This window comes from Acanthochromis polyacanthus, chromosome 21 (genome assembly GCF_021347895.1).
Source record: "Acanthochromis polyacanthus isolate Apoly-LR-REF ecotype Palm Island chromosome 21, KAUST_Apoly_ChrSc, whole genome shotgun sequence".
Lineage (NCBI taxonomy): Eukaryota > Metazoa > Chordata > Actinopteri > Pomacentridae > Acanthochromis > Acanthochromis polyacanthus.
The window spans coordinates 8,318,475-8,344,074 of NC_067133.1; the positions used below are offsets into that span (position 1 = coordinate 8,318,475).

A 25,600-nucleotide genomic window follows, 5' to 3' on the forward strand; every position below is an offset into this window, starting at 1 on the left:
ATTTTTGGACTTGGTGTTGTACTGGTCTTAGATTGTTTTTAACTGGGTTTCTACTGGTTTTATGTCGTTTTTTGGATTGGCTTTGGACTCATGGCTTGGTTGTGGACTGAATTTGGTTTTATAGCGGTCCTGACTTGATTTTGGGCTTTATTTTAGGTTTCATACCTGTGTTTGGACTGGGTTTTGACCATAGACTGTATATAAAGATGGACGTAGCATCTGGCTCCAAAAATGAAGCCAACCCGGAAGTGTCAAAAACTTGCAATATCACGCCGTCCACTAGGGTTGGCTCCAAAAAGCTTTTGCTCCATAGACCCCAATTCATTTTTGGAAAAAATAAAATTTGATAGACTGATTTTCTACAGCTCAGGATTTTTTTCCCGTTAGTTTTCATGGTCAAAATGAGAGATCAGGTGGCCGATCTTAAAATAAATCAATACTGAATTTTAAATAAATCGTTAAAGTTGGTGGAGCCAGGGGGCGTGGCTATACTTGATTGACAGTCCCATTGACTGGTCCTGCCCCGAGTTGCTCTTCGGTCCAGCCTGTTTGATGACGCTTTTTACGTCACTGGCTCCAAAAAATCCAAAATGGCGACCAGGAAGTAGAAAAATCCGGGCTTCATTTTCTCGGCATTGAAACCATCGGGTGACGTCACGGTTAGTTTACGCCTGGTTTTGACCCGTTTTGAGGTATATTTGAAACTTTCTTTTGGAATGATTCAAAAGTAGATTTCAGAGTGACTCCAGGATCAGGACTCTGGGACTGCTGGTTTTAGTCTGCATGATGTGGGTTCAGAACATCAGATGGTTCTTTCTAGTTCTGGATGTTTGGACTCTTTGTTCTGCTGCAGAGCTGAAAGCTGAAATGTGGCAATGAAGCAGAAGTTCATCCAGTTTACTCAACTTATCTAATCACTTCTCAAACATTCAGCAGGTGTTTCTGGTTCACCTCCGTTTGTTCGCTTCATAGAAAAGACACAAAGACGACTTTACATTCAAAGTGCCACATGCTTTATTGGTTTTATTTAACTTCAAGATGGATCTACAGATCAGTGCAATTAAAGTCAATGATTGTAGATATTATTTGATTTGTTCATGTGTGCAGAACTCAAATAGTGAATCACAGTTCAAACAGTGGAAGACAGTAAACATCAAAGTAATCAATTACAACCAGATTAATAAAGTTCATAAAATAAATTAAAATAGTTCCTTCTTCATTGCTCCATCAGTGCCCAAGATATATAATAAGTGCTTCATAAAATAAATCTACAGGTAAATGCTACGTGAGATTTTCCGGACAAAAACAGTCAAAAGTTTGTACAAAGATTTGATTGATGGTGTTCAGTCGAATCTGTTCATGTAAACGGCTTCTGTGGAGTCTGCAGAGTGCTAAAATAACTCTAATTAATTAACATTATTTTAAGGAGCTCATAGACTTTGCTTTAAAATCTTAAAGCAAAGTATTCATAATTTACATTTAAACAATGTATATAAAACACACAGCTAAAAATAAATATTTAAAAAAGATAGCCAGACTCATAATGAACTAATTCTGTTTCCGTATTCTTGACTTAAATTGCAAATTCATCAATACATTCAATATTAAAACTCAAAAAATACATAAAAAATAAAATGTAAAACTAATTTACAATTTAAATAATTGCTATTTTAATAATTTGCTTTTACTTGCAATACTGAAATATTTTCTTCTGTGTTCAAATATTTAAAAGTAGTTTCTAACAGTTCAGTTAATTGCACAACTAATCTTTTATTTATTTTGGGTTGCACAAAATGAAAAAAATAAACAATAAAATTAACTGTTAGATGGAATATTAGTATGTTTATCAAGTCAGCCCAATTTAATCAAAAACAGAATAAAAGAACTTGGTTGTGACATAAATTTTATTTTTGATGCATTTTTTGAAGTTTTATGGGTCTATTTTTTATTTAGTATGATTAAACACTATAAAAGGTTGTGATTATTCTAATAGTGGTGGGTCCATAGCTTTATAATATTTCACCTTCACATTAAAAGTACTTAATTTAATTCCAGTCAACACTAACTAAATAAAAACATCACGTTCTGCTGATGGGATCAGATTATTTCACCTCTTTCAAATTAATTTATTAATTAATAAATATCAACTAATAGGAAATTACATGACATTTAATTTAATCTGTTTTAGTCATTTTACAAACAAAAAGAGAAACATTCCAGCTAAAGGAAAGTAGTTTCCTTTGTCTTGTAAAATTATAAATGCACTGCAAAATGAACAAGAAAGGAGGAAATATTTGACTCCGTGAGCAGAATTTTAGCTTGTTTTAAGAAAAATGAATCTTAAAGTGAACAAGAGACGGTTTTGGTTAAATCGGTGCAGCTTCAATAAACCTCTCATGACAGGACGAAGACGGAGAAGATGACGGGCAGGACGGTCAGCAGCAGGGACATGGAGACGAACGGCGCCGCCCCGGTGGTCAAACTAGAGTCCGCCTGGAAGGAGACGAAGCCCGGACGGTTGGTGGCGATGAAGCTGTTGATCCACGACTGGTACTGAGACACTCGGGCGTAGACTCCAGGGAAGTTAGGCTCAGCACAGCCATTTCCAAAACTCACCACGCCAGCCAGAACCCAGATGGAGTCGTTTTTACTGACCAGCGGACCACCGGAGTCACCCTGAACGCATCGAACATGGAGGTTAGACAACCAGGAAGTCAAGAAAACAACAGACTAAAACTGACAGGAAACATAGACAAAAAATTAAGAAGTTAGTGAACAGCAACAAAAAAAACAACGAGTGGGAAAAGTAAACGGTGGCTGAAAACAACAGATAACAGACAGAAAAATAAAGCAAACAGCGACTGAAGATAGATAGATAGATAGATATTTTCTTAATCCCAAGGGAAATTCAAGACAGCAAATGACAACAAACGTCGACTGAAAACGAAAGTCAGCAACTGAAAACAACACAAACAGACACACATCGGAAGTAAACAACAAAAGAAAACGGTAAGTGGAAAAAGTAAACAATGTCCAAAAACAGCGACTGAAAACAGTGGCTAAAAGTATCAGAAAGCAGTGACGGGACATAAAAGTAAATTGTGAAAGAAATGAAAGTAAGCAGCAACTGAAAACTGTGACTCAAAGCAACTGAAAACAGTGAGTAAACAGTAAAAGTGAACAGTGGCAGAAAACTGTGGAATCAGAGGAGTGCCATAATAAAAGATAAATCTGTTAAAAAATAAAGAACTAAATGTGTAAATATGAATAGGAATAAATAAAAAAGAAATCTGTTTAAAAAATAAGGAAATAATAGCGGATTTATAAAGAGGTATAAATATGAAATGCATTTTAAAAATTGGAAATATAAAGGTAAATTTTGACTTTCCTTTTCCCTTTTTTGTTTTTCCATTTTGTCATTGCAAGCAAAGACAAAATTTACCTTTATATCTCCATGTTTTTTTTAATTCCTCTTTATATGTACACATTTATTTCCTTATTTTTTTAACAGATTTATCTTTTATTATGGCACTAGTGGGATTCCATAGTTAGCAGCTGAAAACAGCGACAGACAACGACGTATCTAAACAGTGAATAAAAATGACCCGTGGATGTCTCCTCGTGTCGGTGGGACTCACCTGGCAGGAGTCCTTCCCTCCCTCCGTCAGTCCGGCACAGATCATGTTGTCGGTGATTCCACCGTAGGAGTTGCTGCAGTCGCTGTTGGTCACGATGGGAACGTTGACTTCCTGCAGCCGCTGAGGCGAAGGAAGAGAAACTACAGCAAACAAAAACACAAACGTGATTTCAGATCAAAATGTAAACACTTGAAGCACTTTTTGCACTTACTACAGGTTTTTCCTTATGTCTGAATTCTTGCTTGTGTTGTACGTCGCTTTGGACAAAAGCGTCTGCTAAATGGAATTGTAGAATTGTAGAATGTCCATGAATCAAAACACACAAACACCTCTTTTTGTTTTTACATGCTGCTGTCATTTTCAGCTGCAGTTTACACTTGCTTTTGGGCTGTTTTTTTTTTTTAAACCCTGGTTTTAGACAGGGTTTAGACCAGTTTGAACTTGGTTTGTCTTTGGTTTTAGACTGGTAGATGGTTCCATACTGTACTTAGTTTGGGACTTTGACAGATGCTTTTAATTTGAACTGCTTTCAGACCTTGTTTTCCTTCGTTTTGAGATGAATTCACACCTCTTTTGGACTGGATTCAAATTGCTTTTTAAAAAAAAAAAAACCCTGGTTTTAGACAGGGTTTAGACCAGTTTGGCACTGGTTGTACACTGACTTCGACCTTGTGTTTTCTGTTCTTTTTTATTGTTTTCAACCACTGTTATATGCTTTTTTTCAGCTGTTTTCAGTCACTGATTTATGTCATTATGTTTTGCTGTTTATTTTTGTTTTCATTTGCTGTGTACTGTTGTTTTGAGTCAATGAGGAATCTTGAGTTTTTCGAGTCTATAAAGAATAAAAGTCGACCAAAAATGTCAACATAAAACATCTGTATTTTTCAAAAAGGTAATACAATGACAGTTTTTACAATATGTACTACGATGTAGTTCTGTGTTCTGCCTGTACAGGTCAGTGTGCTGCAGATATTCAGAATGATAGGGTGTTTGTTCTTTACCTGATCAGACGAGTACAAAAGCAGGATTTTTGTGATTCCACTGAGCTCACAGCTACAGACTGACTCATCTTTTAAACCCCTATCGAAGCAGAACATCTCACTGGGAGTGTTTGTTGTTTCTGTGTCGAAATACTTCAGCATGTTGTCTGTTAGAAAATACCTGTCGCAGGTGCAGCTGGTTGTTGCTTCATTTAGTGTTGAACTATGACATATAATCATACCGAAGCACAGTTCTGATTAAAAGCATTCTCTGTTAGTCGAAGACACTTCAATACACTTCTAAAGGCATCTTCACATGTGGTTAGGGGCGTGAAAAGCTGCACTGTTTAGCTATCTGTTTTCCAAAACTGACATGAAAGTTTTTTGTTTTTACAGTTTTAAAAGAACTGAAAAAAATTTATTGCTAAGATCATATGATGAAGATATTTAAGTTTGATGTTCACATTTCTGAATCTGTTTGGAAAACAAGCCAAAAAACAGATTTTTTTTTGTTTGGAGGTTGTTTTTTTTTTCAGATTTCTGATCTATTCCAGGCTGCTCAGTGGCGTAGTGATTAGCACTTTCGCCTTGCAGCAAGAAGATCCCTGGTTTGAATCCCGGTCTGGGCCTGGGATCTTTCTGCATGGAGTTTGCATGTTCTCCCTGAGCATGCGTGGGTTTTCTCCGGGCACTCCGGCTTCCTCCCACAGTCCAAAAACATGCTGAGGTTAATTGAGTACTCTAAATTGTCCGTAAGTGTGAATGCGAGTGTGATTGTTCGTCTGTGTATGTAGCCCTGTGACAGACTGGCGACCTGTCCTGGGTGTCCCCTGCCTTCGCCCGAGTCGGCTGGGATAGGCTCCAGCACCCCCCGCGACCCTAATGAGGATAAAGCGGTGTATAGAGGATGGATGGATGGATGATCTATTCCACCTGTTTGTCACTTTACTCTTTCTACACTACGTTTTCCACTCTCATTTTCTGATTCTCTGTCATTTTCACTCACTGTTAACTGCTTTCACTCTTGTTTCTGCCCTTATTTGGTGCTGATTCCTGTCATTTTCACTTACTTTTTTCTGTCGTTTTTGGTCACTGTTTTTCTTTTTTTTAGTTACTGTTTGCTGTAATTTTCAGGCGTTGATTTCTGTCATTTTTAGTGACTGTTTACTGTTGTTTTAAATCACTGTTTACTTTCAGTCGGCATTCATGTTGTTTGGTTCTGTTTTATTTTTACTCGCTGTTTATTATTGTTTTCAGTTGTCTTCTGTTGCTTTCAGTTGCTGTTTACTGGCATTTTTATTCACTGTTTATTTGTGTTTTCATTTTTTTGTTACTTTCATTTGCTGTTTACTTTCATTTCTTGTGACTGCTTTCTGTCATTTTCGGCTGTTGGTTTCTGTCATTATCACTCGCTGTTTGCATTTGTTTTTAGTCCCCGTTTTATCAGGATGAATCATGAATCTTTACCTCCACTTCGGATGTCTCCCCAGCCGGTGACCCAGCAGGACGTTCCACCCGGGAAGACGCTGCCGTCAGCTGCCAGGCAGCAGGGTCGGATGAAGTTGTTGAACTCGACGGACGAGGACAGCTGCAGCAGGGCGATGTCATTGTCGTTGGTGGTGGAGCTGTAGTTCTCATGTCGGATCACCCGCGACAGCGTCCGAGAAACCTCGTTAGGGTTCAGGCTCTGCTGGGTGTCACGTCCGAGGTAGACGATGAACCCTGTAGGACTGTTGCTGAGGAAAAACATAAAAACAAAATAGGTTCAGGTAACAAAGCAGAATACCTGGTTGAGACAGGTGAGGGTCATGTGATCAGAGCTCACCTGGAGAAACAGTGAGCAGCAGTCAGGATCCACTCGTTATTGATCAAAGAACCGCCACAGAAATGTCCGAAGCTGTTGTGCAGACTGGCCTGCCACGGCCACGTTCCTGCTGCAGCATCTTCACCGCCGACGATCCGAGTGTTCAGAGGAGCGGTGCCGCAGACTGGAGGACGGAAATAAAAACGTTCAAATCATTTTATAGCCACTGTTGTTTATTCTGTTTTCAGTTACAGCTGCCGTTCCCTGTCATTTTCAGTCTGTTTATTTGTAGTTGTGTGACATGTTTGTCCGTGCTGCACATTGGATTAGCGGTTAGCATTTTCGCCTTGCAGCAACAAGATCTGCGGTTCAAATCCTGGCCTGAGATCTTTCTGCATGGAGTTTGCATGTTCTCCCTGTGCATGCGTGGGTTTTCTCCAGGCACTCCGGCTTCCTCCCACAGTCCAAAAATATGCTGAGGTTAATTGATGACTCTAAATTGCCCGTATGTGTGAATGTGAGTGTGATTGTGTGTCTGTATATGTAGCCCTGTGACAGACTGGCGACCTGTCCAGGGTGTCCCCTGCCTTCGCCAGAGTCAGCTGGGATAGACTCCAGCACCCCCCACGACCCTAGTGAGGATAAAGCGGTGTATAGAGAATGGATGGATGGATGGCAGTGATGCGATTTACAGTCTGGATCCACGGATCTGTTAAAGATTTCAGTATCATTGCGAGATAGCGACACGGCGTCACTGTAACTATGACAACCAGTGAACACTACATCAGCTGCCTGCTGATGATCACGATTGTGATCTGACTACAAATCCACCGCTGAGGAATTATCAGAAATAATGATACAAGGAACATTTGATTAAACTGTGGGTGTCAGGATTCTGCATCTGTTGTTACCTTTTCCTGTTTTTTCCTTCTGTGTTGTCTGGTCTCTCTGTCTCCCTCTGTCTGCTGCTTTCTGCTTTCTCTGAACTTGGTCTCTGATTGTTGTCACCTGACACAATCAGCTCAGATTCATTTCACCTGTTCCTCCCCTCTGTATTTAAGCCCGGCCATTGTTCTCAGTTGTCGCTGGCTCATCGTCTGGGACTCACCTTGTTCCTGTCTCCGTTCCCGCCTTTCCCCTGGATTACACTGCTCACAGGATTACGCTGCTCCCCCGTTTATGATTTGCACTTTTGGACTCAGTGATTTTTATATGGCCTTCAGTTTGTTTGTTTTGCCATCTGCCATAGTTCCTGGTTTGTGAGTATTTTTCCTCTGTTCTGTAGTTTGCTGCTGTTTAGTTATAGAAGCCACCTCAGTCTTGTTTTCAGTTAGTCGTTTTATTTTTAATAAATCCTTTTTCATAAAGCTAGGCCGTCTGTCTATTGTGTCTGCATCTGGGTTCACCACACCCCACAACCCTGACAGTGGGGGTGTTTCTGAGTCCCATCAGTTCCAGCCACCTACTGCATGTTTCGGTCACATGATTCGGTATCCATACATAACGTGCACATGCATAACACAATCCTGTCATTTTGTTTGTGGGTGAATGATTGAATGATCACATTCTATGGTGCTATTTTCTGTCATTTTAAGTCACTGTTTACTGTCATTTTCCGTCAGCATTTTTGTTTTCACTCCGTATTCTGTCATGTTTAGTCAGTTGATTTTTGTTTTCTTTCTTTTTCGATCTGTGTTTATTTTTTCACTCTGTTATTATTAGTCACTCTTTATTGTTGTTTTAATTGCTGTTGATTGAAGTTTTCACTCATTGTTTGATGTTTTCAGTCACATTTTACTTTTGTCACTGTTCATTTTTATTTTCAGTTTACTGTCATTTTCAGTTGTTTTGTCATTTTTTTAGTTGTTTTCTGTCATTGTCCAGTCACTGTTTACTTTTATTTACAGTCAGTGTTTATTTATGTTTTCACACAGTGTTTTCTTAATCATTTTTGATTTATTTATTGCCGTTTTCACGAGCCGCTTACTATAGTTTTCACTCAGTATTTCACTGTTCTGTCATTTTTAGTCACTCTTTCATGTCATTTTAATTGCTGTTCATTATAGTTTTCTCTCTCATTTTCAGTCACTGTGCACTTTTGTTTTCAGTTGTTTTCTCACTCACCGTCCAGCTGTGCACAGCATCCTGTAAAGAAACACAATAAAAACAGAACAAGATTAAAAAAAGTGACAAGAAAGGAGTTGATACAGGAGTTAATGAATTCATAAATAACCAACAGAGAACATGTTTTCCATTTACAGCCACTGTTATGTCGTTTCCAGTAACTGTTTTCTGTAGTATCTCTAAATAACCAGCAGAACATGTGATTTGTGCGGTGGAGGTGTTGCTGGTTTTTCAGGCCAGGTGAGCTGCCCAGGTGACCTCTGACACAGTGGGCGGAGCTTCACTCAGGTGTATTTACATTCAGGGAGCTGAACAGACCGGTTTATTCACAACAATAGACTTTTTTCCATGAGGGCCTGATGGTGGGTGAGGCAGGAATCTGAAGCATCAGCAGAAAGATCACCTCTTTAATGTATTTTTCAAAGAAAAGTGACGCAATTCACCTCTGGAACTTATTGTCTCTGCCGACTGTTTCCTTCTTTAACAGATTAGTTTGTTCAGAAAATGTTAAAAATGTGCATCAGAGTTTCCTCGAATGTCTTGTTTAGTCTAAAGATCTTCAGTTTATTGTCAATGAGGAGGAAAGAAACCAGAGACTGTTCATTTAAAAGGCTGCAAACACAGAATTTAGACAATTTTTATTTCAAAAGTTACTTCAGCTGATTATCAGTGGCGTTTGCACTAAATGTAATATTTAATTAATGGTTGGAGATCCTTATTGTTGGACAAAAAACACAATACAGCTTGTTTATTTGTTGTAGTCTTCATTTTACCATAATTTTTATACATTTTAATCAGATTTTACGTTTTGACAACAATTTTAGATGCTTTATTAAAACATTTTGAGACTTTCTAGTCATAGTTTTTTTTTTTTTCAAATATTTTATCAAACATTTTAAAACTTTATTAAGAAATTGTTTGGTCACTGAAATGTCCAAAAATGTCTAAATATGGCTCAGAGTTTCCTTAAGAAGGAAAACATTCACATTTAAGAGGCTGCAATCACAGAATTTTTAACTTTTTTGTTTTTAAAATGATTCAAATCCGTTTTAAAATTGCTTTCGTGTAATTTATTAGTCGGCTCTAAATCAATTAATCGTCACAGTTTTATTCCTGATAGAGAGGAAACGTCTAAATTAAGTGACGCGTGATCCATTCTGATAACGTTTCTAGTGTTTTATGTCACTTTTTTATCCAGTTTGCCCAGTTGTTGGAGGTTTGTGACCCTGAAACTGCAGCTTAGCTCAGATTTGAGGTATTTAAAATTCACCCTGTATCATATTTACTTACTTCCTGTATTCCATGTAATAAAACAACTTGGCCTTTATTGAAACAGGAAATAGTCGAGTGTTTCCAGATATTTGTGGCTTGTTTAGTTGTTCAGCTGGTTTTGAATTATTTCTTTATGATTCCTCATTGCTGATTAATGTGAAATTGACACGATGTTGTTTTCTCATTTCAGTTTTGTTCTGCAGCCAAACATTTCTTAAAGCAAAACAAAATGGAAACGATTGCCGTTTCCATCCTGCGTGTTACATAAACATTAAAATGCTTCGAGGCTCTGGAAGGAATCCGGGTCAGCTGAAGTTCACTAAAGGTTCTGCTGTAAGACTGACCTCAGAATGACTCAAAACGAGTTTAAAACTCATTAAAGCGTGTCCATTTGTCATTTAACGTCTCTTTGTCACCATGTTTCTGCATCTTTAAGGTCATTTTGTGTCTCTTTCTGGTTGCTTTTCTCAAATCGGTTGCTTAGTTTCATTCCGACCCTTCACAGGGCCTCGATCCCTATGTTGGGAACCAGAAAACCTGCCGACATGCTGGAATTAACAACAGTGCGACTGGTTCTTCTGGATCTTTATAGGTCAGATCTCATATTTGACAGTTGCAGCTGCAGGTGATTCAATCAATCAAGTATTGTCGACTATTTTTCTTATGTTTCAGATTAAAAGAATATTATATATTATTAACAATAATAATGAAAGAATGAGAACTTTCTCCTGGAAACGTTTAAATGATCAAATAAAGAACCTCAGATGTTTAAATTTGTCATTTTCTGTCTGTAGTTACTTTTCTTAGTTGTTTTTTTAGCTTAACCTTCAGTCTAATTGATTTTTCAGTGCTATCTAAGTGGTAAACAGTCAAACTGGTGACTCATCAGGATGTTCAGTGCCAATAGTGAATTCTTCTGTTCTGGTTTCTCACGATGAATAAAGCGGCAAAGTAATAAAAGTTCAAGTTTGTTCTGTTTGTTGATATTAAAACACGAAGGTTCCACTCTGAGAATAAACCCAGACAGGTTCTGATGCTTCTCTGAGTGTAAACAAATCACCAGAAGCTGCTAAAAGTCACATTTCTGCTGTTAAAACGTGAATTCAAGGTAAATTTCTCACCTGAGACGATGACGGCGAGCAGAGCGACTCTGAGCTGCTTCATGGTGAATCTTCAGACTGACCTGAGCCGATCTTTGACAGACTTTCAGAGTCGGGAGGGGTCGACGTGAAGCTCCGTCATCAAACCACAGACACAGCGGCAGCAGGTGAAGCAGGTATGATGAAGGTCTGGAAAGACCTGCACAGGCTGTTCAGGTGACTCATGTCTGTTTGCGTAAGGCCAATTCATGTGACATCATTTTTCATCTCTTTGAGGTCTTTCACATTTATTTTGATTGATTGGTGTCATTTTTGTAGCATTTTCTGTCACATTTTGTCATCATTTAATAATTTTGATGAATTTGTTACATTTTTCTGTTATTTTCTGCATCTCTTTGTGGTCATTTGATCGTTTTTGTGTCATTTTGCTTCATTTTTAGCCACACTGAGAGTCCCTGAGGTACTTTCATGTCATATTTGAGACATTTTATTTCATATTTTAAACATTTTTTGCATCTGTTTTTGATTATTTGTGCTTATTTGAGGTTTTGTGTGACATTTATGTTGTTTCACATCTCTTCAGTCTCTCTTTGGGGTCATTTGTGCCAGATTTTATTTATTTTGTGTGTCAATTTGCATCTTTCTGTTAGTTTGCATGCTTGATTTCTGTCACATTTTGTGATCATTTGCAGATTGTTTAGCTTCATTTTTTTTTTTTTTGCTATTTAGTGTCACATTTCTGTCATTTTCCATCTCTTTGTGAGCATTTTATGTCGCATTTGGGATTTTTTTTGACATTTTTGGAAATTTTGTGCCTTTTTAAAATCATACACAATGGATAGCTTTATATATTTAAATGTGAGGAAAAACCTGTTGAAGATTTTCTTTCAGCTGAGGCCTCGATAACATCTAGAAAACATTTTGTGAATGTTGTTTTAAGAATGTTTTTCTTTTGTTATCGAGGAACATAATCTGTCAACGTTGTCCAAACATCCTCTGAATGTTCTGATTGAAACAGTTTAGCTTTACAGGAACATTACTGAAATGATTTAAATGTTTTTAGCTTCAATTCACATCAGAGGACTTTTGAAAAGAAGAAAATGTTAATAATAATATTTATTATAGTCTATAAAATCATTAGACAGTAAACCTGGTGTTGTATTCTGGAAGCTGACATCAGTTTACAGTTTACATTTTGTCTGTTGGATAGTTATACAAATTAGTGCACATTTACTAAGATTACACCTCATTTGCATATTTAAGCTTAATTTCAGGCCACTTGTGATATAAAAGATAATTGTCTTGATGTAAAGAATTAGCTCAGTTGTATTTATCTATTAAAATCTAAGTTTTGCTGCATAACTGACAAAAGCAGATATTTAATAAAAGACATTAATCATAGTTGTCACTTTTACAAAAGAAAAACAAAGAAAAGCAGCCGTTTTTATCATGTACCGTATTTTTTATGCACCAGAATGTAGCTTTAGATTAAATTATTATAGCAATAATTATAAGCGTTTCTCACAGATACTCACCAGAGTTGTTTTACTGTTTATATGTGAAAACTCCTCTGCTGCCATCTGCTGGAAATAAGAAGAACTAGTTTTAATTCCTTTAATATTTCAGTGGATTTTAAATTAACTGTATGTATTTAATACTTTGTCTTTAGCTAAGTTACAACCAGATAAAATTTGGTAACAGCTTTTATTATAGGCCTAAACTGTTTCTTTAACATAATTTTTTTTCATCTGTTCACTTTATTCAGTGTGTCTGTTGTGTTTTGATTAATTAAATGTGTTCAGTTCAAATGTATTCTGCATTTTGTAGTTTATCTTTCATATGTTTTATTTTTCTATCTATTTTTTTCTGTTGTCTGTATAGCACTTTAAGTAATATCTGTATACAATAAGGTTCTGTATACATAAACTGACTACCTTGAATTTATGACACATTTAATCTCAAAATTCTGCTGCTTTCTTAATTTTAAGTGCTGAAATAAGACAAAAATATAATGATTGTATGAAAACACTGATCGAACTTTTAAATAACTGTAATTATGCACATAAACGTTGGATTAAATGCAACTGCTATTTTCTTTCTTTCAGCTTCCACCGACACTGCATTTGAAAAATTCACGTTTTAAGAGATTTCAGGAGTTTTAATCTCAGTACAGTGTTCTGAAACACATTGTACTACTTTGCAATAATCCCCAACGTCTTGTGAAAATGTCGGCATTGACGAAATGTTGTTACTCTTTTAAGGACGGAACATTTAAGTTGAATGGTGGACAAAAAATGCTTAAGTTATGGTTTGTTTTTGATTGATTTGAGCATTATTATTGGACCAAGTTTGCATATTTGTCAGAAAATATTCTTATTTTCAGAGAAAGAATATTTGCTGTGTCATAGTCGCTGCGTTTGCTGAATACATTAAAAATCTTCAGATTTTGTTCCATCAGATTCTCAGCCCTGCCAGAAGCGAGTAGAAACTTCTTCCAGGTGACGTCATCACGCACAGCACCACCCCGAGCTCTGTGATTGGAGAAGAAGTTCAGCGGAAAGCTCGAGAAGAAACGAGAAGAGAGAGAGTAAAGTATAAAATGAAGAAGAAACAGTCATGAATACACAAAAACAGCGAGCAGAAGACACGAAAACAGCGAGGAGAGGACACAAAAACAGCGACCAGAAGACAAACTTCTGCTTCTCTTCGAAAGACTTTCTCAAGACTCATCTCTCAGCTCCAGTAAGTACGAGCTTCTTCTGAAGTTGATCTTGATTTTACCGGTATTTCACCAAACTCACTTTTAAAACTAATTTAAGCTGCTGTTATTAATGTTCAGCAACAACTGTTTTCTTCTGGAGTTTTAATTCAAACTCTTAGTCTTAAATGTGCATTAAAATATGTGGAGCTGTTTGAAATTTGTTTCCGATTAAAGGAGGAACTGTTTAAATATTTAATAAAGTGTTTGGAAATAGAGCTCTGCCAAACTTCATTTGAATAACTGCCAATTTTAAGATGATTTAATTACTATATTAATATACAGTTCTGTGAAAAAATAATTTCCGTGTTTATGCAAAGTCATGCGAGTCTTCTTAACATTTCGTCAGTATTATAATTATTCAGTAAGACAAAACCAGCATTACCAATTTATTAAGGGAAGCTAAAATATAAATGTATAGCAAGGCACTGAAATAAATGCAGACAAGCAATAATTTAATCATAATAATAATAAGATATAACGATGGTACAGTAGACATTTAGTAGAAAAATAAGAAGTAATACTGGCAGTGATTCTAAAAATGTGAAGTAATATGACTTATGATAATGAAATATTGCACACAAATTAAAAGATTACACTTCATAATGCAAGAAATTAAATACGTTTTTCCCGGTGCTAGATATTTTTTAACATGAAATTAACAAGCCAACATTAAATTGATAAGTTATGATTTACCAGACTTTATTGATGTATTTATTCTTGATGAACTCAGTCCTTCAGTGCTGCCAGTGTTACTTTTACATTTCTTATTAAATAAACACAGTTGTAGAAGCTGTCAGTATAACTTTACTAACTTTCTCTTTTAATTCCTGCCTCTTCAGGAAACAAAGTGTAAAGATCCAAGATGTCTGCAGGTAAAGGTGCAGCGATCGGCATTGACCTGGGCACCACCTACTCCTGTGTGGGGGTTTTCCAGCACGGAAAAGTGGAAATTATCGCTAACGACCAGGGCAACAGGACCACCCCCAGCTACGTGGCCTTCACCGACACCGAGAGGCTGATCGGAGACGCAGCCAAGAACCAGGTGGCTCTGAACCCCAGCAACACAGTGTTTGACGCCAAGAGGCTGATCGGAAGAAAGTTTGAGGATCCGCTGGTGCAGGCCGACATGAAGCACTGGCCCTTCAAGGTAGTTTCGGATGGAGGGAAGCCCAAAATCCAGGTGGAGTACAAAGGGGAGGACAAAAGCTTCTACCCCGAGGAGGTGTCCTCCATGGTCCTGGTGAAGATGAAGGAGACGGCCGAGGCCTACCTGGGCCACAAGGTGTCCAACGCCGTCATCACGGTCCCGGCGTACTTCAACGACTCCCAGCGACAGGCCACTAAAGACGCCGGCATGATCGCTGGACTCAACGTCCTGAGGATCATCAACGAGCCCACAGCGGCTGCCATCGCCTACGGTCTGGACAAAAGCAAGTCGGGAGAACGAAATGTCCTGATCTTTGACCTGGGCGGAGGCACCTTCGACGTGTCCGTCCTGACCATCGAGGACGGCATCTTTGAGGTGAAGGCCACGGCCGGAGACACTCACCTGGGAGGAGAGGACTTTGACAACCGCATGGTCAACCACTTTGTACAGGAGTTCAAGAGGAAGCACAAGAAGGATGTGAGCCAGAACAAGAGAGCCTTGAGGAGGCTGCGCACAGCTTGCGAGAGGGCCAAGAGGACGCTGTCCTCCAGCTCCCAGGCCAGCATCGAGATCGACTCGCTGCTGGAGGGCACCGACTTCTACACCTCCATCACCAGGGCTCGCTTCGAGGAGCTGTGCTCCGACCTGTTCAGGGGAACGCTGGAGCCCGTGGAGAAAGCCCTGAGGGACGCCAAGATGGACAAGGCTCAGATCCATGAGGTGGTCCTGGTGGGAGGCTCCACCCGAATCCCCAAAATCCAGAAGCTGCTGCAGGACTTCTTCAACGGCCGCGAGCTCAACAGGAGCATCAACCCGGACGAGGCGGTGGCTTACGGCGCCGCCGTCCAGGCCGCCGTCCTCACGGGCGACACATCGGCCAACGTCCAGGACCTGCTGCTGCTGGACGTGGCACCTCTGTCCCTGGGCATCGAGACGGCCGGAGGAGTCATGGCGCCGCTGATCAAACGCAACACCACCGTCCCCAGCAAGCAGACGCAGGTGTTCAGCACATACTCCGACAACCAGCCCGGGGTCCTGATCCAGGTCTACGAGGGCGAGAGAGCCATGACCAAGGACAACAACCTGCTGGGCAAGTTTGAGCTGTCGGGAATCCCGCCCGCCCCTCGAGGCGTCCCGCAGATCGAGGTGACCTTCGACATCGACGCCAACGGCATCCTGAACGTGTCGGCGGTGGACAAGAGCACCGGCAGAGAGAACAAGATCACCATCAGCAACGATAAGGGCCGACTGAGCAAAGAAGAGATCGAGAGGATGGTGCAGGACGCCGACAAGTACAAAGCCGAGGACGAGGAGCAGAGGGAGAAAATCGCAGCCAAGAACTCGCTGGAGTCGGTGGCCTTCAACATGAAGAGCAGCCTGCAGGACGACAGCGTCAAGGGCAGAATGAGTGAGGAGGACCGGAAGAAGCTGCTGGACAAGTGTGAGGAGACCATCAGCTGGCTGGAGAACAACCAGCTGGCTGAAAAAGACGAGTTCCAACACAAGCAGAAGGAGCTGGAGAAAGTGTGCAACCCCATCATCAGCAAGTTGTATCAGGGAGGGAGGCCTGCAGGCAGCTGTGGAGAGCAGGCAGGAAGCACCCAGGGGCCCACAGTGGAGGAGGTGGACTGAAGGGGAACCTGTTTATGCAACTGTAACTTCAAGTTTTTGTTCACAGATTTAAGATGTATATAATCAAAGATTTTATGTATGTGTTGTTATATTGTTGCATTGCTGGATTTTGCAATAAAGATGTTTGATAAATTATTTTTTCTGTATTTTGGTGTCATTTTGAAACATGGAGTCTTAACAACTTTGCATCAAATCAAACCATAGATAATAAATATTGTATTTCATATGAACTATGTGAGGTCAAAATATTTTAAATAAAGACATCTGTAGTCATTAATATGCAAAATTAAAATATTTGACCCTCAGAACCAGTGGTGCGGTATGCAGTAATACCACTAGATGTCACTGCTTTCAAAGCCTTTTTCACATTCCTGATTGAGAAATATAGGCTTGAAAACAAAAAATATAATAAAAATTGATCAATGAACAAAACAGATAAGAACACAAATGTAAAGCAGACATGGCATTCCAGACTACATTTCAAATTATATATCTATGAGATTCATTCTTCAAAAGCTAGAATTGTGAAATTCTTGTGTGATTTTGGAAGCTTTGGGTGATTGTGTTTGAATATTCCACTCCTATCATCAGCACCTTTATTATTTCACCAAATACATTTTATTATTATTGCCATTATTGCATATTATTATTGCACCAAATATTATCACAATGAGATGTAAAACACCCACTAAGACAGATAATTTCCAAAAATATACACAAAACAACCCCAAAGAAACAAAGTGACCACAAACAATCACAAAATGACCACAAACACACACAAAATGATCATTAAAGGACAAAACAACCAAAAACAGACTCAAGATCCCTCTGTGCTTCACTATCAGGATTATGTATTCACTGTGGTAGTCCTGGTCAGATTCACACCAAACATGCTGGACAATTTGTGGCTCATTTAGGGCATTTTTGATTTTAGGATTATTACGACCTGTAGGACCAAGAGTCTACACAGATTTAATGTGTGATTGTTTTGTATCGTTCATAATAGTAAATATTCTTGTAGAGCTGATGTAGTTTTGGATCATTTGACAGTCTGTCATGTCCAGGGGTGCACTGACTTCTCCTGTGTACTGTAGTTCACAGTAAATGTTAAGTCTGGAGCCTAATGATGAAAAGTGTCCAACAGACTCCCAGTCTTGATAATAATCATTAAATGGAGCCTCGGAGCGTTTGTACCAGATTATTAATATAATGTAGGTCGGTTTATTTATACCATTTTATTTGTGAAGCGGAAAGCTCAGCGGAAAGCTCAGCGGAAACAGCGCAGCTCTGATCCCGCCCAGCAGCCTGAGCCATCTTGTGTTTAGCAGAACAAAAACGGAGGAAGGAGCCGGAGGATGTTAGGACGAGTCTCCGGACTTGTAACCACAAAGGCTCGGTGCAGTGGGACAGCATGCTCGGCAGTGTAGCACCGATGACAAACGGCAGACACATCCCGGAGAACCGCCGATGTTACCGTTAGCTCGCAGGCTATCGAAGCTAAGCTAGCCAATTAGCTCAGGCTAGTAGCCCAGGGACGTTAGAGAGAGGCGGCTTAAAGTTTCTGTCTGACCCCGCCGAACCAGCCGCTGTGATTCGTAAATAATTTCACCGAAACCAGGAGGGACCTCGGAGGAAATGGACCGGACGCGGTGCTGATTATCTGCTGAGAGGAAACCGGGCTATGAGGATTGGGGCTAGCTGCTAGCTCGGCTGCTAACAGTTGTTTTTCGTTCCAGAGCGGAACCACAATAAGCCGCGGTGAGTACTGCTCCACACAGCTAGCTGCCTGGTAGCGACGGGGCTAGCTAACCTAGTTAGCTTTTCCAGAGGTTTTCAAACTTGGGTCCGGGGACGCCTGGTGGTCTTTGGTTTGCCCTCTGAGGCCTTCAGTAAAATAAGAAATAATACAAATTTATCTCAGTTTGCTGTTAGCGTTTAGATCATTAGTGTTGAATCGTTTTAGCCGCGTTTATTCCGTTAGTTAGCGGAATTTAACGCTGTTTAACATGCAAAAATCAGTGAGCGTTCCGCAGTAAACAGCAGCGTCCTGCAGGTTTTATTGTCTTTTATCGGAGTCTGTTGATCTCCTCTGTGGAATCCCAGAACAACACGAACTGCTGTTTTCACGGTGGGTTAGTTTCGTCTTTATCAACATTTAACAACATCTGCTAAACATGTTAAAATTAGGACCCTCACATGTAGGTGTAAAGGCTGTTGCTCTCAGAATTGACGTATAAAATCATAAGATAATATTAACATGACGCCTCTCTTACAGTATATAAGAGGACTGAAATGTCAGAAGAAGTGTCTCAGCCTCAATAACGATATTATTTCTCAGTTGAACAGTTAAATATCTGTTCTGAAAAAAAATAAGCAGGGGGACCATATTGAAATACTCCACCAACCGTAATGTAGAAACTCAGTGCAACAAAACTGAATCTGTCTGTGACTAACTAAACTGATTCCAGCTGTAATTTCTAATCAGTCTAACTACAAGAACATGTATCTAAAATGAGCTGTGAACAGCAGAATTTTCTTAGTTCTGGACCTATGGACTGTCTCTGTGTCTGCATCATGGCTCCACATGGAAGAGAACTGAACAGGAAGTGAAAATCTGACTGTGAGACTTCACAAAGAAGGAAAAGGATCCACGAGGATCAATGAACAACTAAAAATCAGTGAACTACAGTGTCAGCAGTAACCAGGAGGTGTAGAAACAGCCAGAGTACCACTAATCAGAGCTCTTAAAATGACTCCACCAACAGTGAACTACTTTAACAATCTAGCTGTGAAAAACAGATGGCAGCTGCTTCAGATCTGACACAGGGGTTATTGGTGGAAATCAGAGTTTGTATGAAGCTCAGACAGTTCACAACATCAGCTGGTATGGACACTTTCCAAGAAAAAAAAACTTGCTTGTTTTCTTTCTGAGCAAATCCACAAGATAAGTTTGCTACAGATCATGAAAAGAAGCCTGATGAATGTTGGAGAACATTATTTGGTTAGATGAAGATAAACTCAATGGGCTCAGATGGAGTCTAGACTAGGACTGCCACAGTGAATGCATCGTCCTGACAGTGAACCATGAAGGTGTGAGTGTGATAACATTTGTAGCTGCAGCATGAATGTCTGAGGATAAACCAAAATACTGTCTGACAGAGCGACTCCCAGTCTGCAGAAACTGGAAGAACAAGCCTGATAACATCCAAAGGATGCTGCCAAAATCACACAGGATGAAAAAAATCACACTATAAAAGGAGGCAATGAAACCTGCTACCTGGACCAGTATGTGTACTGACTTGAATCCAATAAAACACCTGTGGGGTATTTTAAAGAGAAAGGTGGAGCAACACAACTATTAGCAAATAGCAGCTCAAAAAATAATCTGTGAAGAACATTTTCAGAAATGTGGTGTTCTCCATGCTGAGTTAGTCATCAAAAATAAAGGTAGATATATAAAGAACAACTACAAGTTAAGATTACAATGTCATAAATGAGAAATGCTGACTTTTGTTGCATTGATTTTCTCTACTGTGGGGGTGTATTTTTATGAACCCTCGTGTCGTCCTGCAGGTCAAAACTGGCCTGTTTTAAAGTTTGAAAATGTGGGGGAAAAGTATATTTTCACAGTCAAACTTCTGATGTCCACATTTTCAACATGTTTGGCAAATCTTTGAACATTTTTGTTGGGAAAAAAAGAAATATTAAAAATGTTTCTTTAGGACATTCACAAAAAAAATCGATTTTTTTGTGAATGTTCTTAAAGAAAATATTAGAAGTTTTACTTATGTATGTGTAATCACTTTAGATATTTTTAGGATTTTTTGGAAGATTTTTACTCATTTTTTGAAAAATATTTACAAGAATTTTCTGCCAAATTTGCAGAATTTTTAAAAAAAAATAAAACTTTCAAGGGAAACTTTTAAGGAATTATTGGAATTTTCTCCCTAAAGGTTTTACACATTTTCCAAAAATTTTGGGATTTTTTTTGCTGAATTTTTTATTTTTTTTTCAGACAAGGGAAACAATATTTTTTGGTGCCCGTAAGTGAGGACAACTGGAGGGTTAAAGTACATCTAAACTGGTGGCTTTTAGGTTCTAAAAAAATCCAAACACTGTGAGGCCGAAGCATTTGACATTTAAGTGATTTTGCACAGGGATGTAGTCACTTTAAATCAGCTGCTCAGAGACATGATGTTAACTTCCAAGCAGCTGAATGAGGCTCGTTTCTGTTGATAAGGTTTTAATGAGGGCGGAGTGGAGGCCATTTATGGAGCCTGAGCGTCTAAACAAAACTGTCTTCATAGATGTGAGGTTTCCGCTTTGGGGCAGAGCTCGATGTGACGCTTATGTAAACCTAAAATCAAAGCCACACATCCTGAGTATCCCGATTTCCTCCCAAATAACTTTGGAGCGATTCAGTTTGGCTTCAAATCATGAAAACACACTCAGCTTTCACTTTGTAATTTGCAGCATTGGATGCATTTTTCATGTATTTGTTGTGATCAGTGATGCACTTTGTGGATATTTTAGTTTGAGGAATAATCTGACACTCATGCTGCCGTCCACTTCTGTTTCCCCTAAAATGAGCGTTCACCCTCAGTTATTCGTTGTTTATTAGCGCTAATAAATGTGTTTCCACCCCCCACGCTCACAACAAGGAGCTTCTGTTTTGTTAAACTGCAGATCAGGACTGAACATGTGATTGTGGTCATTCGGCGCCACTGACACACCAAATTTCACGTCACACTTTGGGTTTAAAAAGAACAGTCTGTGGCTCTGTTTCCCCTTTTTCCTTTCAAACCAAATGCTTCCTTCACATTTAACTTAACTGAGCTGATTTTCCACGTAGGAATTTGAGGAAACTCGCTTTTCCAGCGTTGCGTGATTTACCTTGTGACAACGACCGCGTTTGTTGGAAAACGACCAAAATAGACGCGGCGAGACGACTTCTGGTCTGAGAGACAGTGAATGAGTTTTTGTTTGTGTTTTAACGTGTGACTGAGGAAGCTGTAAGCGGTGAACAATGACAGCGATCGACTTCAGCGTGGTTCTTTAAACGCGCCAGTTTACATCCTGATGCTCGCGCTTCACTTTTGCTTAAAGGCTGTGATTATTTTCATAGTTTTCTACTTTTATAATTGTGAACATTTGTCCACGCGGATCATTAAAATGTGTTTATAAATGCCATGTTTTACATTTAAGATCATAAAAAGCTCTAAAAAAAAAGGGAAATTATGTCGACTTCCATCATTGTTTTGCATATTTAAATACAAAATCAGTTGCAAAAAGTGATTCAGATTACAGGTTTACGCCTTTTTATTTTAAATCTGTGATGTTTTTCACGTGTTGCCTAACAGTGGTACACGACATTTAATTTAACATTTAAATAAGTGTAAATTAGGGTTTTATTGGAGAAGAAGCGATCTTGACTCCCATCATTATTTTGCATATTTGAAGACAAATCAGTTCAGCAAATAGTGAATCAGAATTCAGGTTTACTCTTTTTTTATTTATTTTAAATCTGTGATGTTTTTCACGTTGCATAAAAATGGGACACATGGCCTTAAATTTAACGTTAAATTTTGATTGCTACATTTCAATATATGTGTATTAGGTTTTTATTGGAGATGCATATTAGCATTAGCCTAGCCGCGCTAGACAACCCACGGCAAAGAATTTAATTCTCTGCCAGGGTGGGTCAAGTTACCCTCCATAAGGCTCAAGGCTGGATTCTCCTAAAACTGTCTGGACGAATCACCATGAAGTGTAGAGTCAGAAGGCGGGCATAACTAAGTGATGACAGAGGCGCAACGATTCTGACAGAAACAACCGGAAACAACTAGCCTAGCCACGCTAGACAACACACGGCAACAAATTTAATTCTCTGCCAGGGTCGGGCAACAAAAACGACAACAGTCGTTGAGCTCCATTAGTACCGACTCTGAATAATCTTTCTGCTAACATGTCTGTAATATACTTGAGCTTCACCCATTGACTGTATAAATAAGGCTTCACCGAACTACCGCATCCTCTGATTTCCGGCGCTCTAGGAGCCTATTCGTTGCGCTGATTGGTTGTATACCTACCCAATTGCTGCAGAGTGATTTGATAGACAACCTTTTAGCCCGCCTCCCTCCCTGTCGAGCGTGCCTCGACCCTTGTGCCGTCAGAAACATGGGTGTCGCGTGGCTAGGCTATATTAGCATGTGAAGAATATCGAATTTAGTTATATCTATAAAAATTAACCCTTACAAGGCCATGTTTCTGGAGAAGTACATATTCTAAAACCACCTAATCCATAAAAATATCGATCAAGTCTTGCGAGGTCACATTGTCGTAGACGTTCGTCATTGTGAATTTCGGCCGTGTTATTACGGCACACGGCCCCGATAAAAGCTTAGTAATTGCGGCTTCGTTATAACGGATCATACGGCTTTATAGTTTGAAATAAGCGAATTTGGGGCCAATGTTTATATCTTACCATTGGTCAACTTAAACATACGGATGTGTGCATATTTTATGTTAATTAGCGAGCCGAGAATGTTCGGTTTCGTCTGTGTGTATGAGTAAGCGTGAACCGAGTATACTCGGTCCCGGCTTTTTAAGGGTTAATTGATTAAACGCCAACTGTTTTTGATAATCAGTTAATCAGTTTCAGTCATTTGTTAAGATAAAAAAAAGTCTAAATTATTCAGATTGCAGCTTTTGAAATGAGAATATTTTCTTGTTTCTGAGACATTTAGAACCTTATGAAGAGAGGCTGTCTTGATTTGCTTCATTACTTTGCATTTTTAAACACAGACTCAGCGGTTCTGCTGTAAATATTGACCCAGATTACATGTTTACACTTTTTTATTCTAAATCTGTTATGTTTTTATATATATTGCAGAAGCGTGGACCACATGATATTGCAGTAAATATTTTGGTTAGTTTTTTTGAAAATAATCCTATATAATATTTGCATGGAGATGTATATCACCGTGTGAATATATGCTCCGATTATTTAATTAGTTGTCAAGCATTTTGATATTTAATCTGAGTATTTAAAAACACATCAAAAATGTGAAGAATAACTGCCTAAACTCAGTGATACCAGCTTCTTCAATGTGAATGTTTTCTGAGACATTTTTAATCTTTTTCTGACATTTTATAGAGCAAACACCTAATCAGTGAAATGAAAAAATAACCTGCATAGTTACTGAAAATAAACATTACTGAGTCCCAAACATTCTTAAAGAGAAAAACTATCTTGACCTACATCATAAAATTGCATTTTTAAACACAGAATCAGCGGTTCTGCAGTCAATAATGACCCAGATTACATGTTTATGCTTTTTAAATTTAAATCCGTCATGTTTTTAACACGGTGCGCTGCAGAAAATATTTTTATTGTCGTATTCTAATCACTGTGTGTCAGATTTCCCCCTGAGATGTGAATCAGCGTGTGAATAATTTAGATTTTGAAGTGGATTTGGATTTGAACGGTGTCACCTAGGACTGTTGTGCTTCCGTTCTGGTGTGGAGGGCTGCTCAGTTTTCTTCGTCGAGGTCTTAATAAGCATTAAATTTGAATTTCAAAGAGCGTGGCGGAGTGCGGAGCGATAGAAAAAGAGCAGGAGATTGACGTGATAAAGGTCCCTGCTGGATGAGAAGAACATCAGAAAGGTTTTTAATCAGCTGAGCTTCTCTCTGCGCGGGGGGAAAAAAATCTGTAAAAAGCCACAGTTTGTGACGGTTGTTTTTGCTGGCGGCCTCCAGCCTCGGACTGAACACCGTCAGGCCACCGAGTGCCACATAATGTATAATTGGAAATTGGTTCAGTGCGTTTTGAAGAGCTGCTGGGTCGAGGAGGGGGGGGGGGGGGGGGGGGGAGGCTGGAGTCTGTCTGCTCGTCTAGAACACATCCACAGTGTTTTTAAAAGGAAGCAGCCCGCCAGCGCTGCATTAGAGCGGCTGAATCACGGCGGCCCGGTTCCGTTCCGGCTCCGACGCTCTCACATTAACCCCATTATGGAGCCGAGTCGGAGGGACGGGCGACGGCGGCGGCTTCAGATGACAGCCGGAGGCCACGTTTAGTCGGATGATTTGATCTGAAGCTCGGCTCGGCTCATGTTTGGATTGTAATGGATTTATCTAAGTGGGTCTTTGATTTGAGTGGTGGTTCTTAACATGCACAAGATAAAATCATGTAATTAAATGTAAATTAAATCCATGTAGAGGTTCCTTTTCTCTCTGATTTATTATCTTGGCCAAATTCAGCTTCCTCCCGCTGGTCTGGTGTTCATTATTGATTTTTTTTCTATTTTATTCCAACTTTAGCCGCAGATGTTCAGTAAATAAATTTAGCAAATTTTCAAGAAACACTAGAAAACATCGATATTTTCAGTAGATGCGACCTTCTCAACCAGCTGCCTGCCGTTAAATCAATTACCAACTATTATGGTAATTGATTTATTGTCCCTAAGTCATTTTTTTCTGTAATTCTGTGATTTCAGCTTCTTAAATGTGAATATTTTCTGGTTTCTTTCCTCCTCTGTGACAGTAAATTGAAGATCTTCAGCCAAAACAAGACATTTGATCCACATTTTTCACCATTTTCTAGCATTTTATTGACCAAACAAGTAATTAATCGAGCCAAAAAAATAATCAATACGATGATAATAGTTTTTAATTGCAGGCTTTTTAGTTTCTGAACCTTATTAAATGTGGAGAGAAAATCATTTCTCTTAGATTTATTTACATTGTTGAATATAGATCTGTCCCACTAGTGGGGGGTTTATTGTAGTTTCTGGAGCTGCACTTGTTTAGTAAATAAACAGCAAATTAATCTGCAGCTGTTATTATTTTTCAAGCAGCAGAGAAACTTTCGGAGAAATGTCTGCAACGATTAATCTACAAGTTATCTATGAAATTAGTCATTGATTATTTGGATTTATTTATTCTTTCTTAATTTGAGCTCTTTGATTGCAGCTTCTTAAATGTGAAAAAGTCTTAAACATGGAGGTTATCTTACCTATTTTGTTAACTTTGCTTAAATACAGTAATAAGTAGTGACTCAGATTAGATGTTTTTTTTATGTGCTGCATTACATGAAGTATTTTGATAATATTTTAATGTGTGTGTGTTTGATTTTCCACTG

At 39.0% G+C, this 25,600-nt stretch overlaps 3 protein-coding genes across 4 annotated transcripts in view; 2 read left to right on the forward strand and 1 right to left on the reverse strand.

Moving 5' to 3' along the window:
- Positions 1-990: 990 nt before the first annotated feature.
- Positions 991-11,115, reverse strand: LOC110955101 (trypsin-2-like). The gene is made up of 6 exons (XM_022199958.2): positions 10,940-11,115; positions 8,547-8,567; positions 6,444-6,606; positions 6,086-6,354; positions 3,639-3,778; positions 991-2,676 (listed from the first exon to the last, which is right to left on the reverse strand). Exons 1-6 carry the CDS (start codon positions 10,980-10,982, stop codon positions 2,395-2,397), a joined length of 918 nt encoding a protein of 305 aa, XP_022055650.1. The 5' UTR covers positions 10,983-11,115; the 3' UTR covers positions 991-2,394.
- A 2,376-nt stretch (positions 11,116-13,491) lies between these two features.
- LOC110955100 (heat shock 70 kDa protein 1) lies at positions 13,492-16,593 on the forward strand. The gene is made up of 2 exons (XM_022199957.2): positions 13,492-13,660; positions 14,519-16,593. Exon 2 carries the CDS (start codon positions 14,542-14,544, stop codon positions 16,456-16,458), a length of 1,917 nt encoding a protein of 638 aa, XP_022055649.1. The 5' UTR covers positions 13,492-13,660; positions 14,519-14,541; the 3' UTR covers positions 16,459-16,593.
- Positions 16,594-17,722: 1,129 nt separating this feature from the next.
- taok2a (TAO kinase 2a) overlaps positions 17,723-25,600 on the forward strand; it is a 39,287-nt gene continuing 31,409 nt past the window's right edge. For both annotated transcript variants that reach the window (XM_022199954.2, XM_022199955.2), the window contains exon 1: positions 17,723-18,216. The gene's annotated coding sequence lies outside the window, so the exon portion shown is untranslated. The remainder of the gene's footprint in view (positions 18,217-25,600) is intronic.